Source organism: Plectropomus leopardus, chromosome 3, assembly GCF_008729295.1.
Source record: "Plectropomus leopardus isolate mb chromosome 3, YSFRI_Pleo_2.0, whole genome shotgun sequence".
NCBI lineage: Eukaryota > Metazoa > Chordata > Actinopteri > Perciformes > Serranidae > Plectropomus > Plectropomus leopardus.
Window position 1 is genome coordinate 37510493 of NC_056465.1, and position 26381 is coordinate 37536873.

Here is a 26381-nt window from a genome sequence, read left to right on the forward strand (position 1 = left end):
AAGCAAACGCTTTGAACTGCTAAACTGAAATGCTAGCTAGTAACTATTTTGGCTACGAAAACTTTAACCGTTAGCTAACCTGAAGCAAAATATTTAAACTTCTCAACAAAATTTTTTGCTAAACTGAACTAAACTGTTTTAGCTAACCTGTAACAAAATGTTTAAACTGTGAAATTCAATTGTTAGGTAACTGCTAATTTTAACAAATGAACCAAACTATTTTATCTACCAAACTGAACCATTGGTTAACCTAAAGCAAAATTTTTAAACTGCTAAATGTTAGCGAACCAACCTGAACCAATTTCAGTCATTAGCTAACGGTCAAAACTACTAATTTTAACTGTAAGCTAACGGTTAAAACTGCTAAACTAAAATGTTAGACAACCTCAAACTTTGCTTCACTATTTTAACTTTAAAAAAGGTAACTCAATCAAACTTTTAACTCACATAATATTCCTAAAAATTAAATTTAAGGCATTTTAAGAGTTTTTAAGGACTCGCAGACGCCCCGTGATCACCTGGAAGGTAATTCAGGTAAATCTGACATTGTGTGAGGTTATTATTTGTAATGTTGCACTAAAGAAACCCCCCCTCTCTTGTTCTCTGTGTTTTCATGTCTTTACCAGCTGGACTGTATTGTATCATCTCCCATCACCTTCATCTCACCTGAGTGTTTACTAAGCGGGGCCCTGTGGGAGTCGTTGGGGCCCCCAGGGGCCGCCGTCCACAGCTGCAGCTCAGCACTAATTACACTGAAGACGAAGGCGAAGCTGATGATGATAATGACGATAACAAAGCTACTGTCGAGCCGGAGGCCATCGGCCGCACCTGAAGCTTTTACACAGTTACAACCCTCTGAGATCATGTGACGCACAAACAACTCATCACACAGGTGAGTTTTTTCATCAGGTACAGGTGATTTCTGTCTCCAATTAAAATCCTGACAAGTAAACAAAGCAATACAGATAAACCATTAAGGTGAGACGCAGGTGAATAGTGTAACATTTCTAACATAAAGATATCATGAAACTTGCCTGGTTGATTGCTTACATTAAGACTATTTTTTATTTTGTATTACAAGTTTTCTGAAGTTCTATTTTTAAATATACAGTTGAGGCATTAATTGAAATATGCCTTAATTTGCATGAATTTTACAGAGCGATCTCTTATATCACCCTATAAATCACAAAATACTGCCAACGGCCATTAAAACTTACATTTTCGACTTTTTTTCAGGAATAATATGCTCTATAAATCAGGCTGTAAGTGATACATGAACAGACCTGTTTGTTTTTATGTTCTGTTTGTTCATGTGTCACGATGTAACGCTCTCTTGGATCAAGCGGGCTGAGATACAGCTAGATTTAAAAAGAAAAAACATCAGTCCCCATCACAGGATGTGTTAACACACATCCTGTGATGGGGACTGATGGCGACATTAATGTGTTTTATGTTTGTGCAGAATTGTTCCTCAGTAATTGATGCCGTTGCAGTTCAGTTTTTTTGATTATTTTAAAATTGGTCTTCAGTTTTATTCTGAGTGGCGTTAAAAAAAAGTATTAAATTTAACTTTCCTGAAATTGTAGGAACCCTGACAGCATAATTCTTGACATTAACCCTTTGAAATCTGAGCAGATTGGTTGGAGACGGGCAGTGTTTGCTGCTTCTTTGGCTGACGCAGCTTGTAATGATTTTTTTTTTTGTGGAGTATTTTTTGTTCCGCTCGGTGAAGACGACCTCGACCGTTTTCATGTCACAACACTTATTCAGACACAGACCACTTCATCTCAAATCATTTTATTTAAGCTCATTTTTTTCCATGTTGGGTAACATTTTACTGTTTTTTCTAGAAAACGTCAGTCCGTTGTTCTCTGTGGGTCCCTGCTGTGTGGGGGCGGAGCCTGCTGCTGCAATTGGTCAGCAGGGGCACGGCGTGCTGGCTTCCTGCTGTACCATTAGTCCTTTACTCAGCAGGAACGCTTCCTGCTTCGGCTCGCGCCCGAGGAACTTCCTCAACATCTCGGAGGCGTCCTCAGAGCCGCCGGGCTGCAGGATGTACTTCCTGTAGTCCAGACCCACCTGCAGGACCAATCAGGAGACACGGTCAGTCAACACCTGCTCTGACGGGGCTCTGGTTTTTAAAGAAAACACGTTTTCTTTAAAAATCACCAAAAAAGGTTAAAAAAAAAAGCCAAAAAGTTTTCTTTAAAAGTAACAAAAAAATTTCTAAAGAAAAAAAACAAAATTGGGTCTTTAAAAATTACCACAATTTTTTAAAGATAAAAAAGGCCACACTATTTTTTTAATAAATCACCTACAACTTTTACAGAAAAAATGGCCAGTATTTTTTCTATAAAAATACGCAATAAAATAATTACAAAGTACAGCCATTCAGAGTGGTACACCCCTCTACTAAAGCCAAAATAAAAAGTCCCTGCCCAGAGCTTAGAGCTTTGCACAACTCCCTCCCTCCTCATAAATAACTAACAGTCCCTAGACCGTTTCTCTGTAGAGAATGTTTGGCCTTTAAAATTTGTCTCAAAGTCCTGGAAAGTCCTGGAAATGTTTTGGTAAAACTCCGTGTGAGCCCTGATGATCAGCTGCTGTGAGATCTGACCTTTGGGTTCATGATTCCCTCCTGTTTGAAGCGCGTGAAGAACATGTCCATGGAGAACACCTCGCTCCACAGGTAACCGTAGTACTGAGCATCGTAACCGCCCGCCAGGTGCCCGAAGGTCGCCGGCATGTTGGTCCCTGCAGAGAGTGACGGAGAGGTCAAAGGGAGCCAGGATGTGTGCTTTTATTTTATTCTTCTTATTATTAACGATGATAATCCAACCGTGACTGAAGGTTTAGTGTCATTAAAACTCAACATTTGACTGTTTTAAGTTTAGAAAACATTTAAAGAGTGACCTGGTGTGGCAGGGATCCCCAGGATTTCCAGGCAGAGGCGTCCGTACTCCTCCGCGGCGTCCAGCCCGGTCCTGGTGTGCAGAGCCTGATCCACTTTAGCCAGAACAATCTGCCTCAGGTTGAACAGACCTGCAGGAGACCAGACCGCTTCAGTTACCGCGTCACCGCCTGCGCTCTTTACAGTGTCTCTATTTCAACCTCAATGCTTTTAATTTGTTGACCAATAGTGCTGCTTCCTGTGTGGTACCCACCGGTGTTGGCGAGGCGGGACTTGATGAGTCTGTCGAGCAGCTCGTCGGGGATAGCGTTGCTGGTCTTGTAGTGTCTGGACATCCTCAGGAGGGGCTCCCTCTCCCAGACCCAGTTCTCCAGCATCTGAGACGGAGCCTCCACAAAGTCCCGCTCCACGTGAGTCCCGCTGAACATGGCATAGTCCGCCTGCACGCACGCACGCATGCACACACACACACACACACAGAGTCAGTGTATCAGTAACTCCATCAGTTTTTGGGGCCACAGTATTACTGCTCAGGACTGAACGTCCACTGTGTGGTAGGGCTGCACCATATCACCACATATTAATCACGGTTTTGGCCTCCCAAAATGAAAATGAACACGATTGGCTTAAATGATCCACCTTAAAAATGCTCCGCTTGGAGAAAACTCAGCTGCATATCTGATCGAGCGCTCCCTAAACTAACAGCAGCCTCCACGTCTGCAGAGCCGTCATGCCGCTGCGTGCCAAAAACTCAGAGGAAACTAAAATCATCCGTTGTTTGGACACAGGACAGAACGAATCAAATCCAAAGAGTGCGTGAGACGTACTGATGCACGATTTGGGATTTTTTGCCGATATCCAATATGTTGATATATGTAGCAACTCATCTGGTCGATATCAATATGTCCACTTTTCCCCCCTAATGTCAGTGATGATCAGCTCTTCTGCAGTGAATTACCATCATATTCTGCAGACTGTTACCATGACGACCCACCAGCAGATAGAGACATGACATATAACGCTTTACACGCATGAAATATTCATTCATTCTGCAAAATAAGAAAAAACATGTCGGCCAATTCTGACAGTTCATTTGAGAGTCAGTATCACTTAATACCGATGACGGGTGGTGAAGAAAAACCTTATTTTAGGTTTTATTTTGATGCAAAGATTTGTTAATTAGCAGGAAAGCAGCACGAGGTGAATGTGACAGCAGCTCTCTGTAGATTTGATTTTGGGTGAAAAGTTTTGGTACATTTTTATTTATATATACATTTTGGACCGGTCTGATTTTGAAGCGAAGACTAAAACGTGATCAGAATTGAAGGACAACATCGAGGTGAAAGCTGTGCTCTGTTGTCACAGTGCATTCAAATATTTTGTCCAAAATTTTAAAAAAAGAACAATCATAATCTAAACATTGAACAAAATAATCGTGATTATTATTTTGGTGTTAATTGTGCAGCCTGTCTGTGTGGAAGCTGGAGTGCTTCTGTACCTCAGTTAGATTAACATAAAATCTCTTTTATTATGATTATTATTATTATTATTATTATTTTTATTATTGTTTTTATTATTATTATTATTTATTATTGTTATTATGATTGTTATTATGATTATTATTATTATTTCTGCTACATTAACGTCCCTCAGCTAGAAACACGAAGCTGCTTAAACTGAAATTAAGAGCTCGCTGTTGAATTTCTTTTCTAAATCGGCTCAGTTTCCATGTAAAGTCTGAAAGGTGCGGCAGCGCTGAAGAGACGACATCATGCTTCATCAGCTGACCTGAGCGCAGAGTTGGTGCATGACGTGTCCGAACTCGTGGAAATACGTCTCCACCTCGTCGTGCTGCAGCAGCGACGGAGCGTCGGCCGTCGGCTTGCTGAAGTTCGCCACCATGGCCGCCACCGACATCTGGCGCCTGCCGTCGGGCAGCAGACAGCCGGGCTGCAGGCCGAAGCAGGCGGCGTGACCGTACTTTCCCTCTCTGCGGGGGACAGATGAGACAGGAGACACTGAAGACACCTGGACACTCGCATCGCCACATTTAGCCGAAATAAAGCCGGAGCACTCACGGAGACGGCGGAGCCCTCACCTGGGGTAGAGGTCGAGGTAGAACTGGCCGATCACCTGCCCGCTGCTGCGGTCCTTCACGCAGTACAGAGAGACGTCCGGGTGCCACACAGCGGCTCCATCCACCTGCTCGAAGGACAGACCCAGCAGCTCCTGGTAGATGTCCAACAGTCCCTGAGTCACCACCTCCATCGGGAAATACTCCTTCAGCTGGTTCTGATCCACCGCGTACTGAGTCTCCTCCACCTGAGACAGAGAGAGCAGGAGGAAGAGGAGGAAACAAAATTATCACTCACTTTTACTTTTCAGGCCGCCACCTGAAAGTTGGAGATTTGAATCATCTGCCGGAGAACCGTCCGAAAGAAAACGACCTGCGACTCGGAAAAGTGCAACAGAGCGGCCGTTCAAATCGGGAATCCGAACTGGAAACTCGTGCAAGATCCATGTAGACCGAGTCGGTCGAACTGACGTCACAGCAACATGGCGGCGCACGTGGTGAACGGTGAGCAGAATTTCCTGTTTGTCAATTTGCCAAAAACTCAGAGGAAACTAAAATCATCCGTTGTTTGGACACAGGACAGAACGAATCAAATCCAAAGAGTGCGTGAGACGTACTGATGCACGATTTGGGATTTTTTGCCGATATCCAATATGTTGATATATGTAGCAACTCATCTGGTCGATATCGATATGTCCACTTTTACAGAGAGACGTCCGGGTGCCACACAGCGGCTCCATCCACCTGCTCGAAGGACAGACCCAGCAGCTCCTGGTAGATGTCCAACAGTCCCTGAGTCACCACCTCCATCTGCTTTTATACGCTTGTGTTGTGAAACGTTTTAACAGCTTCGCAGTGGCATTTAGCTGATTTGTGTTTGATAGAAGAGCGTGTAGCAGCCGATTCCTCCCGTCTCTGTTAGCTTCCTACATCGATGCAGCCGACTATAAGATCTAAAAATCACCAAAAAGTTTCCTCTGTGAGGCGGGGTGTCTGCTGCTGTGGTGGCTCAAAACTTCTGATGTTCAGAGGCCAAACAAACATGAGTTTCCTGCGGGAATCCATCTTTTGTTAAGAGTTTATTTTCGTCATCTGCACATCTTTTGGGTGAATAATGCTTCATTGATAATAAGCCATGTTGGCTTTTTGTTCGCAGAGCTTTTGTTTCACTTCACAGTGGTTATTGTGGCTGCAGTACGCTGTACACTCGTCTCCTCCTCTCTCCTCTGAGCAGGGCGGAGAAACACCGTGTGTTAGAGCGAAAAGCAAAACGCAAGACTCTCACACTGAGCTGAAATGAAGTGAGGTCAGGGCGGGACATCCCTCCTTACCTGGGTCATGAAGTACCGGGTGTCCCAGGCGTGCAGCTCTCCGTTGAAAGGCAGATTTCTCTTCTGACACTCCTTCTCCTTTAGTTTGAGGATGACGGCGCGCTCTTCATCGCCCAGAGGCTTCAGCTTACGAGCCAGCTCCTCTGAAACAGCACAGAGGACAGGTGAACTCCGCAGGTAAAACCATGTTTCTGAAGATTTTATTAATGTAATTTGGTAAAAATGTTCCCAAATGTTTCTCTCAGCACTGGATTAATTCACACGAAATGTAATACGACCAGGTGTTCACGTGAAATCCAAACTAAGAAGTGGTTTTAATAATTTTAATGTGCTCCTCAGAAATATTGTTTTTAAGAGTTACGAGCACATGAACGTCCCTCCAAAGTCGTAATCCCGAGTGGGAAATTGGAAAATTTTGTGATACCCGAGTTGCAGAGTTGTGACGTTTGCGTGACGTTTCAGCAGAAATGTCAGAAATCCTGTTAACAGCATCAACAACTGACGGTAAAAAATTATGATTTGGTTATTTTGTTCCTCGTAGCTCTCAGTGACTTTTCGTAGAGTCACATTTGAGTTTGTGCGTCTGTTAGCTGCAGCAAACTGTGAACTCTGCAGCAGCCAGAAAACTAACACTGACAACACGCTGACTTTACAGCACGAGGCGCCGACGCCACGTCACAAACGCACAAACACGGAGGGAAAATCAATGTTCAAATGGGAAGAAAGAAACTTTATTAATTCACGTATTAAATGTAAAAGTCTGATCAAAGTTTAATACGGTATTAACGGCTGTCCATGTAGTCACTGAGATTCAACATAAAAATAGAATATTCAAAATATATCAAAAATAGATTGAAATGTAAACATATAAATAAAGTGTAAACAGCTGTCAGCCTTATCGCTCTCAGCATTAAAATGTAACCCGTCTTCTTTGTAACTTCATATTGTCCCACTTTAGCGCCTCACGACACACGAACGCCGCCATCGACGTCGACACTCCGACCTTCTGACAGCACATGAACGCAGCATCTTATTTCACCGGTCTCTCTGCAGGTGTCTGCAGGTGATGGCAGCACACAGGTGTGTCCTCACTCACCCAGGAAACAGGCCACCTTCTTCGCACACTTCGCCATGTTCATCTCCAGGACGAAGTCGGCGTGCGTGATGAAGCCGAGCAGCGAGCATTTCTGAGCCCGAAGCTCCACCAGCTCCCTCAGGATGGTCGAGTTCTCCTGCAGGCGCACGCACGCACGCACGCACGCACGCACGCACGCACGCACGCACGCACGCACGCACGCACGCACGCACAGAGACACACACGCACGCACGCACAGAGACACACACACACGCACGCACGCACACACACAGAGAGACACGCACACACACGCACACGCACACACAAACTTAGTAAGGTGCTGTTATTTTTTAAGATTGGGCCATTTAATTACCGTTCGTGTTTCTAAACCTGTCACTTTTTTTGGGTGTGGCCGTGTTCCCACGTCTCAGTCACATGCTGAGTGCAGCGTCGTTATCACGGATAGAAACGACAAAACTAATAAAATAAGATGTAATAAACTGGAATTATCATTTAACTAAAACAGAAAACTTAAAACAAACAAAAAAACTTTCTTTGAGGAAGTTTTTTCATTAGTGATGAAAAACGGATTATCGTCTTAATGAATCATTAGTTTGGCTCGTAAACATCAGGAAATAGTGAAACAGGCTCTTCTGCAGTTTCCCAGATCCCAACACAACGTACAAACAGTTTTCTGTGTTCGACCTACATCCTAATTTGAAGTTTGAAATATTTAATTGACTAAAAAATGGACGATCACGAGAGTTCAGCGGCTGCTACAAAGTCTGAATATCACCACTGATTTCCTGAAGAGATTTGATTTTGAATCACAACGTCCGGATTTGACTCACCTCCATGAGGGATATTTCAGTTACAATACCAAAAAGAGTAAAACTAAAATATTTGCTGATTCTTCTTTTAGCCTTTACGCTCCAGAACACCTTCGTGGTTCCTGTTAGCAGAAACCAAACGTAGTTCGCTCAGATTGTCGTGATTTAGGAAGAAAAACCTGCAGCACTGGTTGTTTGTCTGTTTACTTCCTGTCTCACCTCTTTGCAGCGCGAGTTGAAGGCCTCCTCCAGCTTCCTGCGAGTTTCGGGGACGAAGCATTTCTTCATGGTGGGGAAGTAATGAGGATACTTCAGGGTGACCTTCAGCTTCTCTCCGTCCCTCTCCAGAGAGCTCAGGAAGTCCTCAGGGAGGCCACCTGAAACCAAAACCACCACCACAGAAAGACAGGACGACCAGGTGAGACAGACTGAAGGCTCAGAGAGAGGACGACCAGGTGAGACAGACTGAAGGCTCAGAGAGACAGGAAGACCAGGTGAGACAGACTGAAGGCTCAGAGAGACAGGAAGACCAGGTGAGACAGACTGAAGGTTGGGGACTCACCCAGCTCGTCTCTGGTGAAGGACAGACTGGTGGTGTCCTCGTTCAGGTTCTTGTTGAAGTCGATGCAGAGGTTACTCAGCTTCTTCTTGATGGTCTTGATCTCCTGAGAGAGTCAAAGTCAAACGTTCAGAAACATTTGATGACTAAAGTGCATCAGAGTGACAGAAGCATCGATCTCAGACAGAAAGTCAAAAAATAACGATAATGTTAAATGCTTGAAAAAAGATGTTTCCTCGTCGCTGCATTAAACTCTGCTGTTACAGTTATTAGGGAAAAACTGAAACCGAAAACAAAAGAATTTAAAACAAATATGGCAGCTCGATGAATTCTGCTGAGTTTCTTTCCTTGAGAGAAAACTTTGGATTGAGGTCGTTACGTCTTTCTGCTCGAGGAGTAAGTAGAGTCAGCTTTTGGTGTGGAGGTCAGAGAGGTGAACTCGCGGAGAGCAAAGAAGGAAGCAGCCGTCACCTCTTGTGTCTCTTTGGGCAGGTGGAGGCCGTTCCTCCTCCCCAGTTTGATCAGCCGCTCCATGTAGCGTTTGGACTCTGCCGTGAGGCTGCTGGCGTCCAGCTTGCTCTGAAGACGGAGACAGGAAGACGTCATGAGGACAGGAGAGGAACTGAGACGGCTCTGAGACGGTGCTTTTTCATTTAAAATAAATATAAAATAGGACCTTCTCAAGTTCTGTTTTTTTAATGCCTGACCCGTTTAACAGCACCCCCTCCCAAATCATAAATAACGAACAGTCCCTATCCCTAACCACAGAGGGAGGCTGCGCAGCGACAAGGAGCACGCTCAGAACGCCAAGTCCCGAGAGTCAACACCTGAGAGTCGACACCTGAGAGTCAACACCTGAGTCAACACCTGAGAGCCAGTCAACGCCTGAGAGTCAACACCTGAGAGTCAGTCAACACCTGAGAGTCAACACCTGAGAACTGAGAGTCAACACCTGAGAGTCAACACCTGAGAGTCAGTCAACACCTGAGAGTCAACACCTGAGAACTGAGAGTCAACACCTGAGAGCCAGTCAACACCTGAGAGTCAACACCTGAGAGTCAGTCAACACCTGAGAGTCAACACCTGAGAACTGAGAGTCAACACCTGAGAACTGAGTCAACAACTGAGTCAACACCTGATAGTCAACACCTGAGAGTCAACACCTGAGAACTGAGAGTCAACACCTGAGAACTGAGTCAACAACTGAGTCAACACCTGAGAGTCAACACCTGAGAGTCAACACCTGAGAACTGAGAGTCAACACCTGAGAACTGAGAGTCAACAACTGAGTCAACATCTGAGAGTCAACACCTGAGAGTCAACACCTGAGAGTCAACACCTGAGAGTCAACACCTGAGAGTCAACACCTGAGAGTCACATGTTGAGCAGAAGCCAAAATGTTTTTATGTAAAACAGAGAAAAGATGGAAGAAACAGAGAGCTGCTGACAGACGGATCAACCATTTATCTCTCCATTCATCCATTGATCTGTCCTCTGATTGGACGGCTCTCCATCAGCTCACCTCCAGAGCGACGATCCTCTGGTAGACGTCCTCCCTCATGCTCATCTCCACGTCAAACTCTGAAAGACGCTTGTCGGCCTCAGTGCTCGCCGCTCGCACTTCCTTGGAGGAGGAGACGTGTTGCGGGAAGTCCAACATGTTCCTCTGGACTGAGACAGGTGAGGGGAGGGGTCAGACAGGTCGCTGCTCGATCAGACAGGTGAGGGGCGGGGTCAGACAGAAGTGACAACACAGCAACGTCACAGTCAGTTTGATGGATTTTCATCCAACAGGATCTAAGAAAACTCGAGCTGCAGCCATAGTTTTTATAATTTCATTTTTTTTAATTAAAATTCTAATGTTTACTGTTCATGTTTATTTACTATGTTGGTCTTTTTTTTTTTTTTTTTAGAAATAAAACCAATTTTCTCAGATTTCAGAGGTTGAAATGTTAGTGAGAGGCCTCTGAATGCAAAAAAAGTGTTGATGATCTTGCATATTCTTCTTCTCTTTATCGCAGGTGTGATCAGAGCCAATGAGCAGCGACCTCGAGACGCCGCAGGAGGTTCAACAGTCAGAAACACAACCTGCACGATCGTATTCAGCGTCAAGTCATGTCCTAACTGTGATTTAGCTACTGGTTATTTAGATTCAGTATATTTAGTATCAGTGACGTAAGACTCTGTGTTTCGTTATTTAAGTTAGTAGCTTGTTACGTCATTGTTTGATAGAGAATCTCACGATTTTGTCTCAGTAAGTTGGAATTTCCATTTAATTATTTATTCATTTAAATTGATTTTTTTGGTCATTTTGATTCATTATTTTGTTTTCATTTATTATTTTGTTGTGTTTGCTAATTTTTGTAATTTAATTTAATTTGGTCATTTTGATTTTTTGTTTGTATTTATTATGTTTTAATTTTTATTTATTGTTTTGTCATTTTCATTTATTTTTGTAATTCTGATTTATTTTTTGAAATTTCAATTCATTATTACATTTATTTATTGTATCTTATTATTTTGTCATTTATATTTATTATTCTGTCATATTTTGTGTATTATTTGCTGGGTATTTTTTGAGGGAATGTCAATTTTTAGAATTTAGATTTAGTTTTTAATCATTTCAGTTTGTTTTGTTTTTATATAATACTTTGTCACATTAATTTTTGTGATTGCGACTTTTTGGGGGTAATTTTTATTTAATATTTTTCATTTTTATTTACTTGTTTTTCTTGATTATTTTGTTTTTTTTATCTTTTTTATTTTGAAATAGTACTTTGTAAATTTCTCCCAGAATTTTATAATGATGATTTGGCATATTGTAATTTCATTTTCGAAAAAATTAATCTATTATAGACTTTTTTATGTGCCACTTATCTTTCCAGGTGAGATACCATTAAGGAAGAAAAAAAAACAGCTCTAATTTTCCCTCTTCAGGGCTCTCACTCATCAACAGTCATGACTTTTGAAGTGATGAGTATGAACTGAAGTTAAAATTGATCATTTTGGCGTTTCCTCCTGCGGCGGCGTGCCGGAGGTGTTTTCAGGTTTTCAGCTGCCTCCACACAAACTCGGCGTCTCTTTTGTGGCAGCAGCAGCTGGTTCAGCTGCTTTCTCTGCAAACTGCTGACGAGTCTCAACAATCACAAACTGATTGTGCTGACTCGGCCTCCCTGCGGCGTTCACAATGGACGAGCAGCCTCACCGTGCTGTCAGGTTCACGCTGCCTTTGACCGCTTTACATTCAGGTTCGCCGTCTGTCAACTGGACGAGCTGCAGAAATATCTGGAGGCTATGTTCATATCATAAAACATTTTTTAATCTCTGCTAGCCTGTGACATTAAAGGGGTAGTTCAGATTTTTTTTACTGTATAAAGTACTTAGAGTCAGTGTTTTAACTGCAGTAAATGTCGGTCGGCACGCCTGCAGTTTGGTGTAGCGCCGCAGACGCTGAGCAATCTGCTGCTGAGGACGAGGGCGGCGACAAAATGTTTAGTTGGTTTAGTTGAGTTTTCTTGCAGACCCCTTTAATGTCACAGGTTTATGGGGTTGGGCACCAAAACCAGGTGCCAATAAGCTGGAAGGAATCATGACTCATATGTTGGTGACTCATTTCAGTGTCAGAGAAGCTTCATGATTTTTTGAAAAAGTGAGCATTCATTTTTTACAAATCACCTGGATTAAAAAAAGCCCTTCTTTCACATTGTTTACCACTGTTTTGCGCTTTATTTTTAAAGAACAACAACAAAAAAAACTAAATTGATAAATAAAAGTATCCATTCAGGCACCATTTAGGCTCCGTACAGTTTTCAAAGTATTGTTTCAGCACCGGTGACAGAAAAAACCCAAACGATAGCCTTCAGGTGAAGACATATTTAAGTGCGACTCAGGTGATGTTTCTGCTGTCCGCTGCAGTGTGATGATCTGCAGCCTGATTTCTCTTCTTCTTCTAGTGTGAACAAGCACCGCCACCGGATCACAGAGGACACTGACAACAGGCCCAAAGGACAGTAAACCGGGACGAGGAGCCGTACACCTGAAACGCTAAGAAACCGTGGGACGACGGGGGGCGTGGTCGTCCCGTCAAACCAGACAGGACGACCAAACCTGAATAAAACCACATGGCGCGACTCCTCTGCAGGAGGACAGCAGTCCAAACATGTCTGTCTGTGAGTACATCATTCATACATTCCTCTGTTGCTGTTAAAACAAATCTGTGAGCCACACCAGGCGTGTTTACATGGAGCCTTTTAATCTGATTACAATCGGTTTAAAAGCCCAAACAGATTAAATATGATCCATTTCAACACCTCAGGCAGCTTAAACAGCCCAAAATGATTCAGATTTCAATCAGTTGCACATTTTGAACCTTTTCAAAAACCAAAGAACATCTGTATGCACGCTCCGTCCTCACGAAAGAGGACCGGATGATGTATGTTTCTTTTCTTTGGAGGGAAAAAAAGCTGAAATATCCATTTTAGCCGTTGGTTTGACTTCAGCTTGCAGACAAGACGCTCGCGCCTCTCTGTAACCATAGTAACAGACTCCCTCCTGCCCCGGAGAGAGGAGAGGGAGAGCGCCGTGCTGCTGTCAGACGTTATCCCTTATTTATTTTTCAGTGCGAGGACGTGCACTGGTGTCGTGAGAGTGTGTGAAAAGTGTCAGTTGCGTGTCTCATGGTCAGTGTGAGAGCTGGCAGCCCTGTCAAGTTACTCTATTTATCATTTATTTTAATGAAAACTCATCAGTCTAAGTGTTTTTTAATAGAGATCTTTGAATCTGTCACCATTTACTGTAATATGACAATATTTTTTTTCATTTTCAAATGAAAAATGTAAATACATGTAACAGCTGCTCATTTTCAACCGTTTCTGCCTAAAAAACTCTGAATCGTGTTTTTGGGTTGATTTTTTATCTCCTGGCTGTGACAAAGATAAACACCATCAGAGCTCTCAGCAGCGTCAGAGGCTGCTGATCGGTGGACACTAACCGGTGTATTCGACCTCCACGTCAGCCAGCGCCTTCAGCGTGTTCTCGAAGGTGACGCTGTCCAGGTCCAGCGCTCCCACGCCGTCGTACACCACCTTGGTGTTGGCGATGAGCTCGTCGGAGAGCTGCTGGATCTGCTCGGGGGTCAGGTCCCAGCGCAGCCGGTTCTCAGAGCTGACCGGCACCTGGCTGCCAAACACCACCTCACCTGGACAGCAGAGGACAGCAGAGGACAGCAGGAGACACAACAAGCCAGGTCAGTGACGGAGAAGTACGCCTATCTTTGACTGAAGTAAAAGTACTACTACCACACAGAAAAAATACTTACAATCAAAAGTCCTGCACTGAAAATCTTCTCTTAAAGTATGTTCATATAATAAGTTAATGCAGTTAAAGTAATGATAAGGTATAAAAATGTATATTAAATCTAAAACTGTTCCCTGTGACTGTGAGGTCCTGATAATTTATATACAGCATGTGTTTTTTTCTTCTTTAACCCTTTAGGTCCCACTTTAATATCACACACACTCCCACCGCTCTGCACACATAATGTGCTTTTCAAAATCAGGCTTTAACTACGATACAAGAATACTAGTTTTTACTTTCAATGAGTTCGTTTTTAACCAACATCAGTCATAATCATACATATCAAATTTTCATTAATTTTCAGAATTTTAACCCTTTAAATACCTTTTTTTTGTCACCATGTTTTTAGATGTGAAAAAAAGAGAATTATTTTCAATATCCTACATTCAAAGTAGATAATTATTTTTTGCTGATGGCAGTCTGGGATATGTTAGTGATTAGCAGCAACACTGATTGCGAAATTTAAGAATGAAAAGCTCCTAAAATGCACCAAACTGTCCCCGAGGGTTACTGGAATTAACTTACATTTAATTGGGTTTCAAGTGTTAGAAGTTTAATTTTTTACTGAATGAGTTATGTTCAGTATTGATGTGAGGATGTGATTTCTGTGAACATGACTTTGTTAAGTTTCAAAAAGTGAAAGACCTCAAAGTTTATTACATAATTATTCAACATGATTGAAAGGCAATCGGTGTGAAGCTAATGGAGCCTGAGTGGAGCTCATGGATGTACGTGAACATGTCAGCCTTACATGAGTAAACCTGTAATCTACCAACTCAGACAAATTACACATCCAGAATACAAAACACCCTAGTTTTATTTCAGATTTCTATAAATATTCTCTCCCAGAACAGCTTCAGCATTAGACAGAACTAAAAAAAGCCTGATTTATTTTTACTGCACTCACTCCAACAGCGTAAAGACACCAATGAGGTAAACACACATCAGACACTGGATGCACTGTGTGTTTGTGTGTGTGTGTGTGTGTGTGTGTGCGCTGTTCTTCATACTGTGTATGCCCACATTCCTGATTAGTTAAACACATTCCTACATCTTCAGAAATTATACATACCGGTATCTAAAGAACTGCACTCATTTCAGCTTCACTCACAGACTCCTGACAGAGCAGCGCATCACACTAATTTTAAAATATATATATATATATATGTACATATATAATTACATATAAAAATCTGTTCAATTCAATTCTTACTACCATTTAGTTACTCCATAACACATCATGCACCACTTTTGTTAGGTATGAGGGACTGTGTGTTATTAATGGGGGGGGGGGGGTTCTATATATTTATTCTAGAAAATATTTACTATACTATACTACACTTTACTAGTATTTACTTTTTTTTCTCTAAACACCTCTGGAATTGTTTTTCTTTATTTTTATATACATTTTTGTGATTTTTCAAAGAAAATATTTTGGTGATTTTTTAAAAATTAAAAAACATTTAGACTTTGTTTTTTAAACACTTTTGCAATTTTTTCTCTTCAACTTTTTGGGTGACCATGCCTTTATTTTATTTTATTTATTTATTTATTTTCTTCTCTTAAATGTGTCCTTAAATGCAGTCCTTGAGTAAATGTAATTAGGTACATTACACCACTGACTTACAAATACAATCATAATACAAATTTCTAATTCCTATCCATTTTTTCCCCACAGAAAACAGGTAGAAAAAAGAGATTGTTGTGATGAATTCATGAGCAGAATATGAATGTTAGAAAATGTCTTTAAATGAATGTAACGGTGAGAAGAAAAAGGCAGCAGGCGGCTCTAAACTTTAAAGTGTCAGATTTTTTAACGGAGTTTGGTGCGTGAGAACTGACTTAGTTAGCCGAGTGAATAAGCAGCTAACGGCTAACGGGCTACGTAAAAACAAGAGAATCAACGCAGAAACCGCGGGAAAAAAAAGAGCCAAAATCACAAAACGCCGGCTCTTATTTGGCCATTATAAGCTGAACCGAGAGTTAAAATTATTTTTGATTTACTGTTAAATCTGAACACACCGGCTCAGGTGGGAGCGGCTAAGCTAACGTTAGCATTGAGCGGAGACGCTGAGGGATCAACGCTGATTAAAGCTGAAACATCACAGAGACTCAGAGAGGAAACACGGCGCCAACACACGCGGTTCGACACCAAAACGACCCGGTCACGGCGAAAACACCGCGGCAGGACTCACCTGTCGGCCCCATGGTTCAGGTATTGAATGGAGGTTCGTCGGGTCCGTGTGGGAAACTGTCAGGCGGCGGAGTGGAGGACGAATAAAGCCGCTACAGAAGAAGAATTAACCTTCTGGTCACACATTTCAAAATAAGACTTCCCGCGAGAAGCATATTTACAGAAAAAAAACTGAAACCACTAAACTTAAGATTGCATTTATTTAAAAATTAGAATATGTACCATTTTGTATTAAACAGTATTTACAGTATAATAAGCAGTGACGTGCTCTTAACTTAACCTTTAGGGACTGTTTGGTGAATTTTACGCGCTTTTCATTCTTCATTTTTTGATCATTTTGGCTGAGTTCATGCAAATGGCATTAATGCTGTGTATTTTTGTTTAATCTTAATTTCCAGTGCAGCTCCTTCAATAATTCTGAAATACACTGTGGAAACTAAATATTTACATTCAGAATCAGAATCTGTTTTTATTGCCAAGTACATTTACATATACGAGAAATTTGACTTGATGTTTTGGTGCAAAACATGTAACATAAAGGAAGAGTAAAAATAGTGAATTTTAATATAATAAGACATAAGATAAAAAATATAGAAGCATAAGGATAAAGAACACGAAATGTATGTACAAAAGGTGCAATGGAGGGATTGTGCAGTTGTGCAGAAGTTGGAGTTGCAGTGCATGTTTGTTATAAATTACAGTTCAGACTGTTCAGGTCCAAAAATGCTCCATTGAAACCCATTCAAACTGACATTTTTGATCCCACAGCCATCAGAGCAGAAAAACAGGACTTGTATTATTTCTGGGTGTCATTCTGGGCTTTTGACTCTGAATTTGTCATTTTGACTATTTTCCACCTGATGAGGTCATTTTGACCATATTTGGCATATGGAGGAAATACATGCTATTTCCACTAGGTGACCTGTCACAGTCAATGTAGCTGCTGATCACTGACATATCCCAGACTGTCAGCAGCTACACTCACACACTGACATATCCCAGACTGTCAGCAGCTACACTCACACACTGACATATCCCAGACTGTCAGCAGCTACACTCACACACTGAGGAGGAGGAGACTCAACATCATTCAGTTTTACATACTTCATGTATTAAATATATTCAGTAAAGTTTGAAAATAAAAAGTAGGCGGATTTTCTAGTTTCAAGTTTGGGTTGCTTTTATTTTGAAGTAAAGTTTGCTAAACTTCCTGTATTTTGTAGTTTTTTGTAACTTGACCCTCGGACTCGAACTACACCACACCGTCGCCTACGCGTGACGTCAAAACAAACGCGACCAGCTAATGAGCTAGCTGAATGACGTTCATGATTACTCGAAGGAGCGGAGCTAACGACAACTTCTCCGCTAGCGTTACCGGACCAATCTACACCTGAAGCGCAGAGACAGTCGGTAGGAACAACTCGTTACCGTGTCTCCGCGGTGGATCGCACACACCGTGATTTCATGATATTTACCGGCTGCGCTGTTGTTCTCACCGGAATGTGATCAGCTAACTCGGTAGCCGTTAGCACGGAGCCGTTAGAGAACACGTCACGCCGAGCCTCTTTCTAAACTCCGCTAAAACAGCACGGCCTCCCCTCTGAGGGAAATTGTGCACGCGTTAGAGTAAAACCAAAAATGTGTCACGCGCTGTTAATAACCACTCCTTAATTCGGCACACGTTACGGTCACAAAGAAACACAGTTACAGTAATTTTGCAGCTTTTTCTCGGGATACAGAGTGCTGTAATGCGTAGCAGTTAGCGTCAGATAGCGACTAGCGTAAACGACAAATCGGACTTTAAAGTGACATTCTGATGAGATGATTTGCTGCCACACTAGTCAAATATTTGCCGAATTTCTCGAAAAACACACAGGATTCCAGCCATGCCAGTTAATTTAAATTCTACACATATTTTCCACTGCTGAATCACAAGGCAGCGTTAAATTGCGTGAATTTTGAATGAGGATTCGCAAAAACAAACGCCAACCGGATAATTGTCAGCTTACTACACCGTGTTTTTTTGTCGGTATGCTGGCAGGCTAAGCTAAAAGTAAACAAGTAATTTGTGTTTATGAAATCTGAGTTGAGGGAGCTCGCAGCGGTGCTTTAAAGCGTCCCACAGCTGGCTCATCGTGGCTCTGTTTTATCGCGATTAATGCACCGGGAGGGCTCGTGTTAGCTGGCAGGTGTTAGCATTACTGAGACAGTCGTGCGGAGTTATACTTAGCCACAGTTGCTAGAAGGTTCTGCAAGCTAATGCTAAAGGGGGGCTGGCTAACCTGAGAGTCACTCTGTGGTGGTGGAGCAAGTATTCACATCATTTGTAAAAGTGAAAGTATTCATGTCACGCTGTGAAAGTACTCTACTGATAGTAATAGTTCTGCATTTAAAACGATACTTAAAGGTCCTGTATTGCAAAAAGTCAGGTAGACATGTTTTCTATTATTATAAAGCAGGTTTAGGTGCCACATAAATACTGTGATGGTGTCAAAGGCTTGATTCACAGAGAAACACTCTCTGTCTGTCCTCAGAGACTGTGACCTCAGACCAGCCGGCAGGACCTCTGCTGTGAAGTCACTGAATCACTGACCTCATGTTTGATTTAGCGCACGCAATGAAAAATATTATAAAACAGAAATCTACAATGTGGAGCGTGACTGATGCTGTAAAGCTGTGAAGGCAGCGATTAGGTTTAATGAGTTTCTGTGTCCGGCCTTTTTAAACTGTAAAAGTTCAAAATTTGGGTCTGTACTGGCGTATTTTATGTTGCAGAACAAAATGTCTAAATATTGTCACGGCCTTACCATTTGCACTAAGTGATGGAGGTAAATCAGAAACTCTGGAGAGACTGTGACTGTCGGTGGAGTCTGGAGGCTCTGAGATAATGGCTTCAGCTCCCCGCCGAAAAAGGGTGGTCGAACGGCAGATAAAGCAGTGAAAATATCCCAAATATAACGTACACTTGAACTGACAGTAATCTTCTAAGGTTGGTCTTTTTTAGGGGACTGTAACCAACTATGAACCTGAAAATGAGCATAATAAGAGACCTCTAGATAAAAATATGTAATACATGTAATTAAGTCTCTGAGTAACAGAAGCAGCAATGTGTTTTTCACTTTGACTTAATAAGTTGACCAGCTGACGTTCTTCCTCTGCCTGTTTTTATCTTCAGTCTCTCTCCCTCAGTGACCACAGAGGAGCGAGCCTCCGTCACCATGACAGACAACAAGCGTCTCGCCTTCTCCATCCTCCAGTTCCTCCACGATCAGCTGCAGTCGGGAAATCTGACCTCAGGCGCCCAGGAGAGTCTGGAAGGTGAGTCCTCAGCGGACAGATACGCCACCAAGAACCGTGACAACAGACGTGATAACAATTAATCGGCAATCAATTAATTGGTCCTTAAGAATTTAATCAAACGTGAAACTCGATTAATCCTGAGTGCTGTCAAAGTATCTGCAGTATGTTTCTGTGAGCTTCGATTGAGGAAAACTAGCTTTTGGTGATGATGTAAATCAGAAACCGCGCCACTTTGTTGTGTTATTTGTTATTTGATGATAGACTCGGGTGGTTTTCCTGTTATCAGATTAAAAACGTGTTCACTCAGAGCTGTTTGATTGTATGAACGTGATGCGGCGGTTTTCTACCTCAAAGTTATTGTAAATATCAGCTGTGATTGTGATTGGCCCGATATCAGAGACTATCAATAATATTGGTTTATATCATAGACTGGATCAATAATATCAGCTTATAGCAGCGAGCTGAAAGGTTGCAGATCTCCAGCTGCTGTGGAGGAGTCGGACAGACTTCATCAATAATTGGATTGTCCCCCGCTCACGAGGACAGAAGTCCAGTTAAAGGATCCGGCTGGAACCAGACTGAGTGTGTTTCTGAACTGAGTTTGTTGTTCTGCAGTCGCCGTTCAGTGTTTGGAGACGGCGTTTGAAATCTCGACTGACGACCAGAGCCTCGCCGTCCCCATGACGTTACCGGAGATCTTCGCCTCAGCCACAGCCAAGGTGACCATCCCGAGACTCCGGCATGTGAAATAAAACCGTGTGTTTACGAGGATAAGTCGGTCAAAGTGATTTCTGATTTACGCTGTTTGTGTTTTAGCTTCCTGCCGAGTCGCAGGTCAACAACAACTCCCCTCCCCCACAACCTCCGAACTCCCTCAGCGAGGAACAGAGAGCCGAGGCCGAGACCCTCAAAACTGAAGGTGAGGAGGAGACTCAGACGTCTGGCAGGAGGTCATGCCGCCGTCTTTGGCGTCTCTCTGTCAGTGACCGGGTGATGTGTGTTTGGATCCGCAGGTAATGACCAAATGAAGGTGGAGAACTTCGCAGCTGCTGTTGAGTTTTACTCAAAGGCCATCGCCATCAACCCGCAGAACGCCGTCTATTACTGCAACAGGTCAGTGAGGCATCGGGACTCCTCCAATCAGCAGAATGCCACGTACTTATTTTATTTTATTTCATTTCATTTCACAACAAAAGCACACCACAGTATATTCATCAAAACATGAGAAATGTTGCCAATACTAAAGCGCACATTAAAATCAAAAACACAATAGCAGCTGCATACATGAAGACACGAGTCAAATGTGAGCCGTGCACGTGATTCTCAGCTCTACGTGCACCAGGTGAACGTAACTCACGCATTGTCTGAAGAACTCATCCTTAAAAAGTCTTAAAAGTTATTGAATTCATTAAAAACAAGGCCTTAATTGGTATTAAATTGACTTAAAATTCATTTCAAAATTCTTAAAAATGCTCAGACATGGCAGGTAAAATTTAATTTAATTTAATTTTTTTATGAGGCAGTATTAAATCTTGTTAAGTAGTTTAATACATTTCTTCTGGTTGTGATGGAATCCAAGCAGTGAAATCTCAAATGCAGAGTGAGAAACACAAAATCGCCCAAAAACCGTCCAGAAATGTCAGATATTATACGCTTCTGTTGGTTAACTCAATAGATTTGTTTATGAATATGAATATGTTCATTGTCTACCATGAGTTTCACACCGTCAAATGATCCTGACCTGACCTTAAAGCTGGTGTGTGTGTGTGTGTGTGTGTGTGTGTGTGTGTGTGTGTGCGCGCGCGCGCACACGCGCAGGGCTGCTGCGTACAGTAAACTGGGGAACTATGCCGGAGCGGTGCAGGACTGTGAACAGGCCATCAACATCGACCCGAACTACAGCAAAGCCTACGGCAGGATGGGGTAAGAGACACGGAGAGCGAGCTCTGCAGCAGCGCAGCTCTGCAGCAGCGCAGCTCTGCAGCAGCGCAGCTATACAGCTCAAACTTTCTGAATAAACTCTGTTTACTGCGCGTTTTCTCCTCCTTTCTTGGGTCCTTCGGGCATCTGTAGATTTTCTTCTGTTGCAGTTAACGAGGTAAAAGGTCGGGGCACTGTGGTTTAATAATGTGGACGTCTACAGTAAAAATGACAATTAGATTAGTTTGTCAGAAGACGTTACATAAAGTGTCGTGTTTAACAGAGTCAGAGGAGTAAAATGTTCATTCGGTCATATTTTAGAGAGCAGAGTCTCTGATCGCTGTCGACTCGGTGTTTGACTTCTGCCTCCGTGGTTTTAGTCATAATACGTTCACTGTCCTCTCCTACGTGTCGTTGTGATGCGTTCACTGTCCTCTACTGCGCATTGTTGTGATGCGTTCACTGTCCTCTACTGCGCATTGTTGTGATGCGTTCACTGTCCTCTCTCTGTGTTGCAGTTTGGCTCTGGCCAGCCTCAACAAACACACAGAAGCGGCGAGTTACTATAAGAAAGCTCTGGAGCTCGACCCCGACAACGACACGTACAAAACCAACCTGAAGATCGCTGAGGAGAAGATGGAGACGTCGAGTCCGGTAAGAACAGGAGAAGAAGAAAGACGGCTGTTGTTGTTGTTGTTGTTGTTGTTGTTGTTGTTGTTGTTGTTGTTGTTGTTGTTGTGAGCGTTGCCGCGGAGATGAGTCTGTCCTCATGTCCTCTGTTTGTGTGTCTCCGTCAGACGGCGGGGATGGGCGGAGTGGATCTGGCCGGTCTACTCAGTAACCCCGGCTTCATGAACATGGTGAGACACACTCTGCTTCTTTTCATCTGCCGGAGCTGCAACCATCAGTCACGTCATCCGCTCATCCATTCATCAGTTAATCAATCAATCAATCAATTCATCCATTCATCAGTTAATCAATCAATCAATCAATCAATTCATCCATTCATCAGTTAATCAATCAATCAATTCATCCATTCATCAGTTAATCAATCAATCAATTCATCCATTCATCAGTTAATCAATCAATCAATTCATCTATTCATCAATCGATATAAGTGTCACTTATTGAAGTTTTTCAGACTGCGTGAGTTTCGTTCAGCTGGTGCACGTAGATCTGAGAATCACGTGCACGGCTCAGTGTTTTATTTTACGTTCAAACAAACGTTTTTCCGGTTATGTTTCTCTGTTTGTGTGACACAGAAAAATCCTCCAGTTTCAGCCTCAGTCGGCCGTCGGCCTCTACCTGTGTGTGTAAATGGAGGCAGACAAAATAGTAGAAACACCTCATTTTAACCCTTTGAAACAGAAAATTGTTTTTATTTCTTCTGAAAACATGGTGCAAAAGGCAACAAGCAACTTGGCAAGAAATGGCCTGCAAATTTAAAAAAAAGTAATATTTTGAAGGTTATTTTTTTAAAGTTAGTGAAAAATCTAAATCTATGCATTTGGTTATTTAATATGATCATATGTAATATATATTATTATTATTTTTGCACAATTATTATAATGTTTTAAGCATGATTTGTTTTGTATTTTCCAGATTTTTTGTTTGTTCGACTTTTTTTTAATTTACTATTTTATTTGTATTTTTTTTTTTTGCTAATTTCCAAGTATTTTTTGTACTTTTTACTTATTTTCTTACTAATTTTAGTATTTCTTGTTGTACATCCTCTGCTCAGTGAAGCTGAATAAAGTGTTATTGAACGTGTGTGTGTGTGTGTGTGTGTGTGTGTGTGTGTGTGTGTGTTTGTGTGTGCGTGCAGGCGTCCTCTCTGATGAACAATCCTCAGTCCAGCAGCTGTAAGTTGGTCTCTCTTCCTCTCTTGTCTCTTTCTTCCTCTGTGGTGTTGTGAGGGTAACTTCTTGTGTCCTCCCTCCCTCTCAGGATGTCGGGGATGATGTCGGGAGCATACGGCGGGATGCCAGGAGGAGGAGGAGGAGGACTGGGAGGAGGACTGGGGGGTGGACTGGGGGGTGGACTGGGAGGAGGACTGGGAGGAGACTGGGAGCAGCAGCGGCACCCCCCGGAGCCGCTGCTGCTGGAGATTTATCAGGACTGATTCAGGCGTACGTACGGCAGCGCGGCGTGCACACATCAACTGTCTGAGATGATGATTTCCTCCAAGAGGTTAAAAGAAGTGTGTGTGTGTGTGTGTGTGTGTGTGTGTGTGTGTGTGTGTGTGTGTGTGTGTGTTGCAGAGGGCAGCAGTTTGCTCAGCAGATGCAGCAGCAGAACCCCGAACTCATCGAACAGCTGAGGAGTCAAATCCGCAACCGAACGCCCAGCGCTGGAAACGAGGAGCAGCCATGACACCAAGACACAGTAAACGTACGGAGCCCGAGAGGTGACATGGATATTTTTTTGTTTTTTTTAAACGCGTCCCACTAAAACGTGCACAGGATTTATTCAGATTTTGCATGTGTGTTTTATTGAAAAGTGTGTGTGAATGTCTAATACAACAATTCAACACGTAAAATGCACATTTTCAAGCTGCCAAAAAGTTTCTGCCTCACAGTGACTTTTTTCTTTCATAGTGACCGTATCGACAGATTATAGCCCCGCTATAATAAAACACACAGGAAATACGAATAAATCGCGCATGCGTTTTATTAAGATGCACGGGCGATTTTCTGATTTGCGTGCATGTTTTACTAAGACGCTGCGCGATTAAAAAAAACCAACACATCCACGTCACCCCTCCTGCTGTTTGTTTTATTTCAGCAGTGAATCACGTCTGACTTCCTGTCTGTGTTTCAGGTTGGACATGTTTGCGTGTGAAGAAGAGTTGATTCTTTGGATCGTTTATATCTCGAAGGACTAAAAGGAAGTTGTTTTTTTTTGTTTTTTGTTTTTGTTTCCCATCACTGAGTAATTCCTGCACGAGAGAACGAGGAGCTTCATTCAGTCACCAAAAACTACAAACGCCCACTTCCTGCGGCTCTGTGTGGTTTTCAGGAAGAACATTTTGACTTTAACACTTTGATATCAAACAGATGAATTCTAATAAATCAATAAATCAATAATAATAATGCTGAAAATAGGAACCTGGATGTTAAACAGAACTTTCTTCTTAAAACTACACAGTGTAACTTTAAATGTGTTTGTCCAGGACCTTGTTTATGGTGTGTGTGTGTGTGTGTGTGTGTGTGTGTGTGTGTGTGTGTGTGTGTGTGTGTGTGTGTGTGTGTGTGTGCGTGCGTGCGTGCGTGTGTGTTTGTGCGTGTGTGCGTGCATGTGTTAATTAAGGAGGCAGAGAGCCGTTCAAACACAGTCTGACAATTAAAAAGAGCATCTCAACATTTTACACCCTCCTCCGGTCTGACGTTTGCTGATTCCGTTTTCACCTGATAGGTTTTATAATTTGTTTAATATTTATTTTTATTTATATTTATGTATTTGGTGTCAGGTTTTCTGCAGTCATGGAAAACCTGGAAAAGTCATGCAATTTTACATTCTTTTTTCAGGACTGAAAAAGTCACAGAAACTTTGAAAAAGTCATACAGTCTGGTTGTTTGTAATCAAATTGTTATAGTAATCAAAATTTAACTTTTAGCTGTCGATGTAACGTAGCTTTAATATGCGTCCTTTGTAGCGTTTCGTTTACCGTCATGTAGGGCTGGGCGATAAAACGATAACGATATCAACTTTCCCTCGATTGAAATATGAGACGTAATCGATAGAATGTCGATAGAAACTCATTCCAGTGTTTTGACAGACAACACGAACAGCCAATGATAATAAGAACAGCACCGCGGAGAACCAAACGCAGTGAACGACTTCAATCAGACTTTGGATGAATTATTTAGAAACAGCAGGACGCATCGCTCCGTGTCTCATCCGGCCGCTCGCGCTGAGCTCTCATTATTATTACCAGGGGCAGATGTAATGTTTTGGGGGCCCGGGGCCACAAGCACATGAGCTTATTTTCAGCCTTTCTCTAACTGTGAATGTCGGCAGGCTGTTGGCAGCTATAGGAGAAGTAGGCCGACTCAAAAGTTTTTAATTCCTGAGTAAAATGATTAACAGCACAGAAGTTTGACAGAAGCTGAAGTCAGAGTCCTGCAGTCAGGAGAGGTTGGCCTATTATCAGCACAATGTGCTTCAATTTACCTGAAGTTTGTTTCAGATGGAGCTTTTCATTTTTGTATAATGCTGGAAAGTTTAATAAATAATAATAATCAGTTGAATACCCCTGCTGTAAACCATCTTCAAGGTGATGCCACGATCGTCATGTAATCCAAGCTCAAGAATTTAGTTAAAAAATCAAACACGTCAGTCACGTTCGGCCAAATCTCGGGCTGACGGTTTCTAACCGGTTTAACTTGTGAGTCCTTAAATATGAATCAGCATCAGTTTGTTTCCCCTCGTCATGTTTCATGTCTGTATGTTGAGTGAAGTTCATCTGAAGAGTCATTTCCTCCTCTCTGATTTTTAAATTAGAATTTTAGAGGCTTAAAAATGGCCTAAAATTTGCCCACAAACAGCACACATTGAAGAAAAGTTTTAAAAAAAAAAAACAAGCAAAGATTTATTAAATTAATTTAATGTGGTGATTAATAGAATAACCAAAAAAAAAAAATCATCATTACAATTTTTATTTTTTCAGCTTTTGTTCTAATCTTTACAAAGTCATGAGTCCGGAAAGGTGAAATACTTATTTATTATTATTACTATTATTATTATTGTGGGAACAAGTTAATTGTCTTGTTCCCACAAGATAATTACAGAAAACATCTCCTGTCGGTACTAAAGGTTTCATAAATGTGTTG

General features: G+C 42.2%; 2 protein-coding genes across 2 annotated transcripts; one reads left to right on the forward strand and one right to left on the reverse strand.

The window, feature by feature from the left end:
* Window positions 1-1781: 1781 nt before the first annotated feature.
* On the reverse strand, window positions 1782-16407 carry thop1 (thimet oligopeptidase 1). The gene is made up of 14 exons (XM_042483781.1): window positions 16331-16407; window positions 13771-13977; window positions 10303-10451; window positions 9252-9359; window positions 8784-8886; window positions 8441-8598; window positions 7413-7548; window positions 6317-6459; window positions 5010-5233; window positions 4700-4901; window positions 3165-3351; window positions 2914-3042; window positions 2618-2754; window positions 1782-2079 (listed from the first exon to the last, which is right to left on the reverse strand). Exons 1-14 carry the CDS (start codon window positions 16341-16343, stop codon window positions 1918-1920), a joined length of 2058 nt encoding a protein of 685 aa, XP_042339715.1. The 5' UTR covers window positions 16344-16407; the 3' UTR covers window positions 1782-1917.
* A 1211-nt stretch (window positions 16408-17618) lies between these two features.
* LOC121941081 (small glutamine-rich tetratricopeptide repeat-containing protein alpha-like) lies at window positions 17619-24775 on the forward strand. The gene is given in 13 exon segments (XM_042483800.1): window positions 17619-17739; window positions 19505-19647; window positions 20245-20348; window positions 20446-20548; window positions 20643-20742; window positions 21448-21552; window positions 22068-22203; window positions 22347-22409; window positions 23375-23415; window positions 23497-23609; window positions 23612-23678; window positions 23811-23956; window positions 24370-24775. Coding segments are annotated over 11 exon segments (1044 nt in total). The 5' UTR covers window positions 17619-17739; window positions 19505-19547; the 3' UTR covers window positions 23923-23956; window positions 24370-24775.
* The last annotated feature ends 1606 nt before the right edge of the window (window positions 24776-26381 follow it).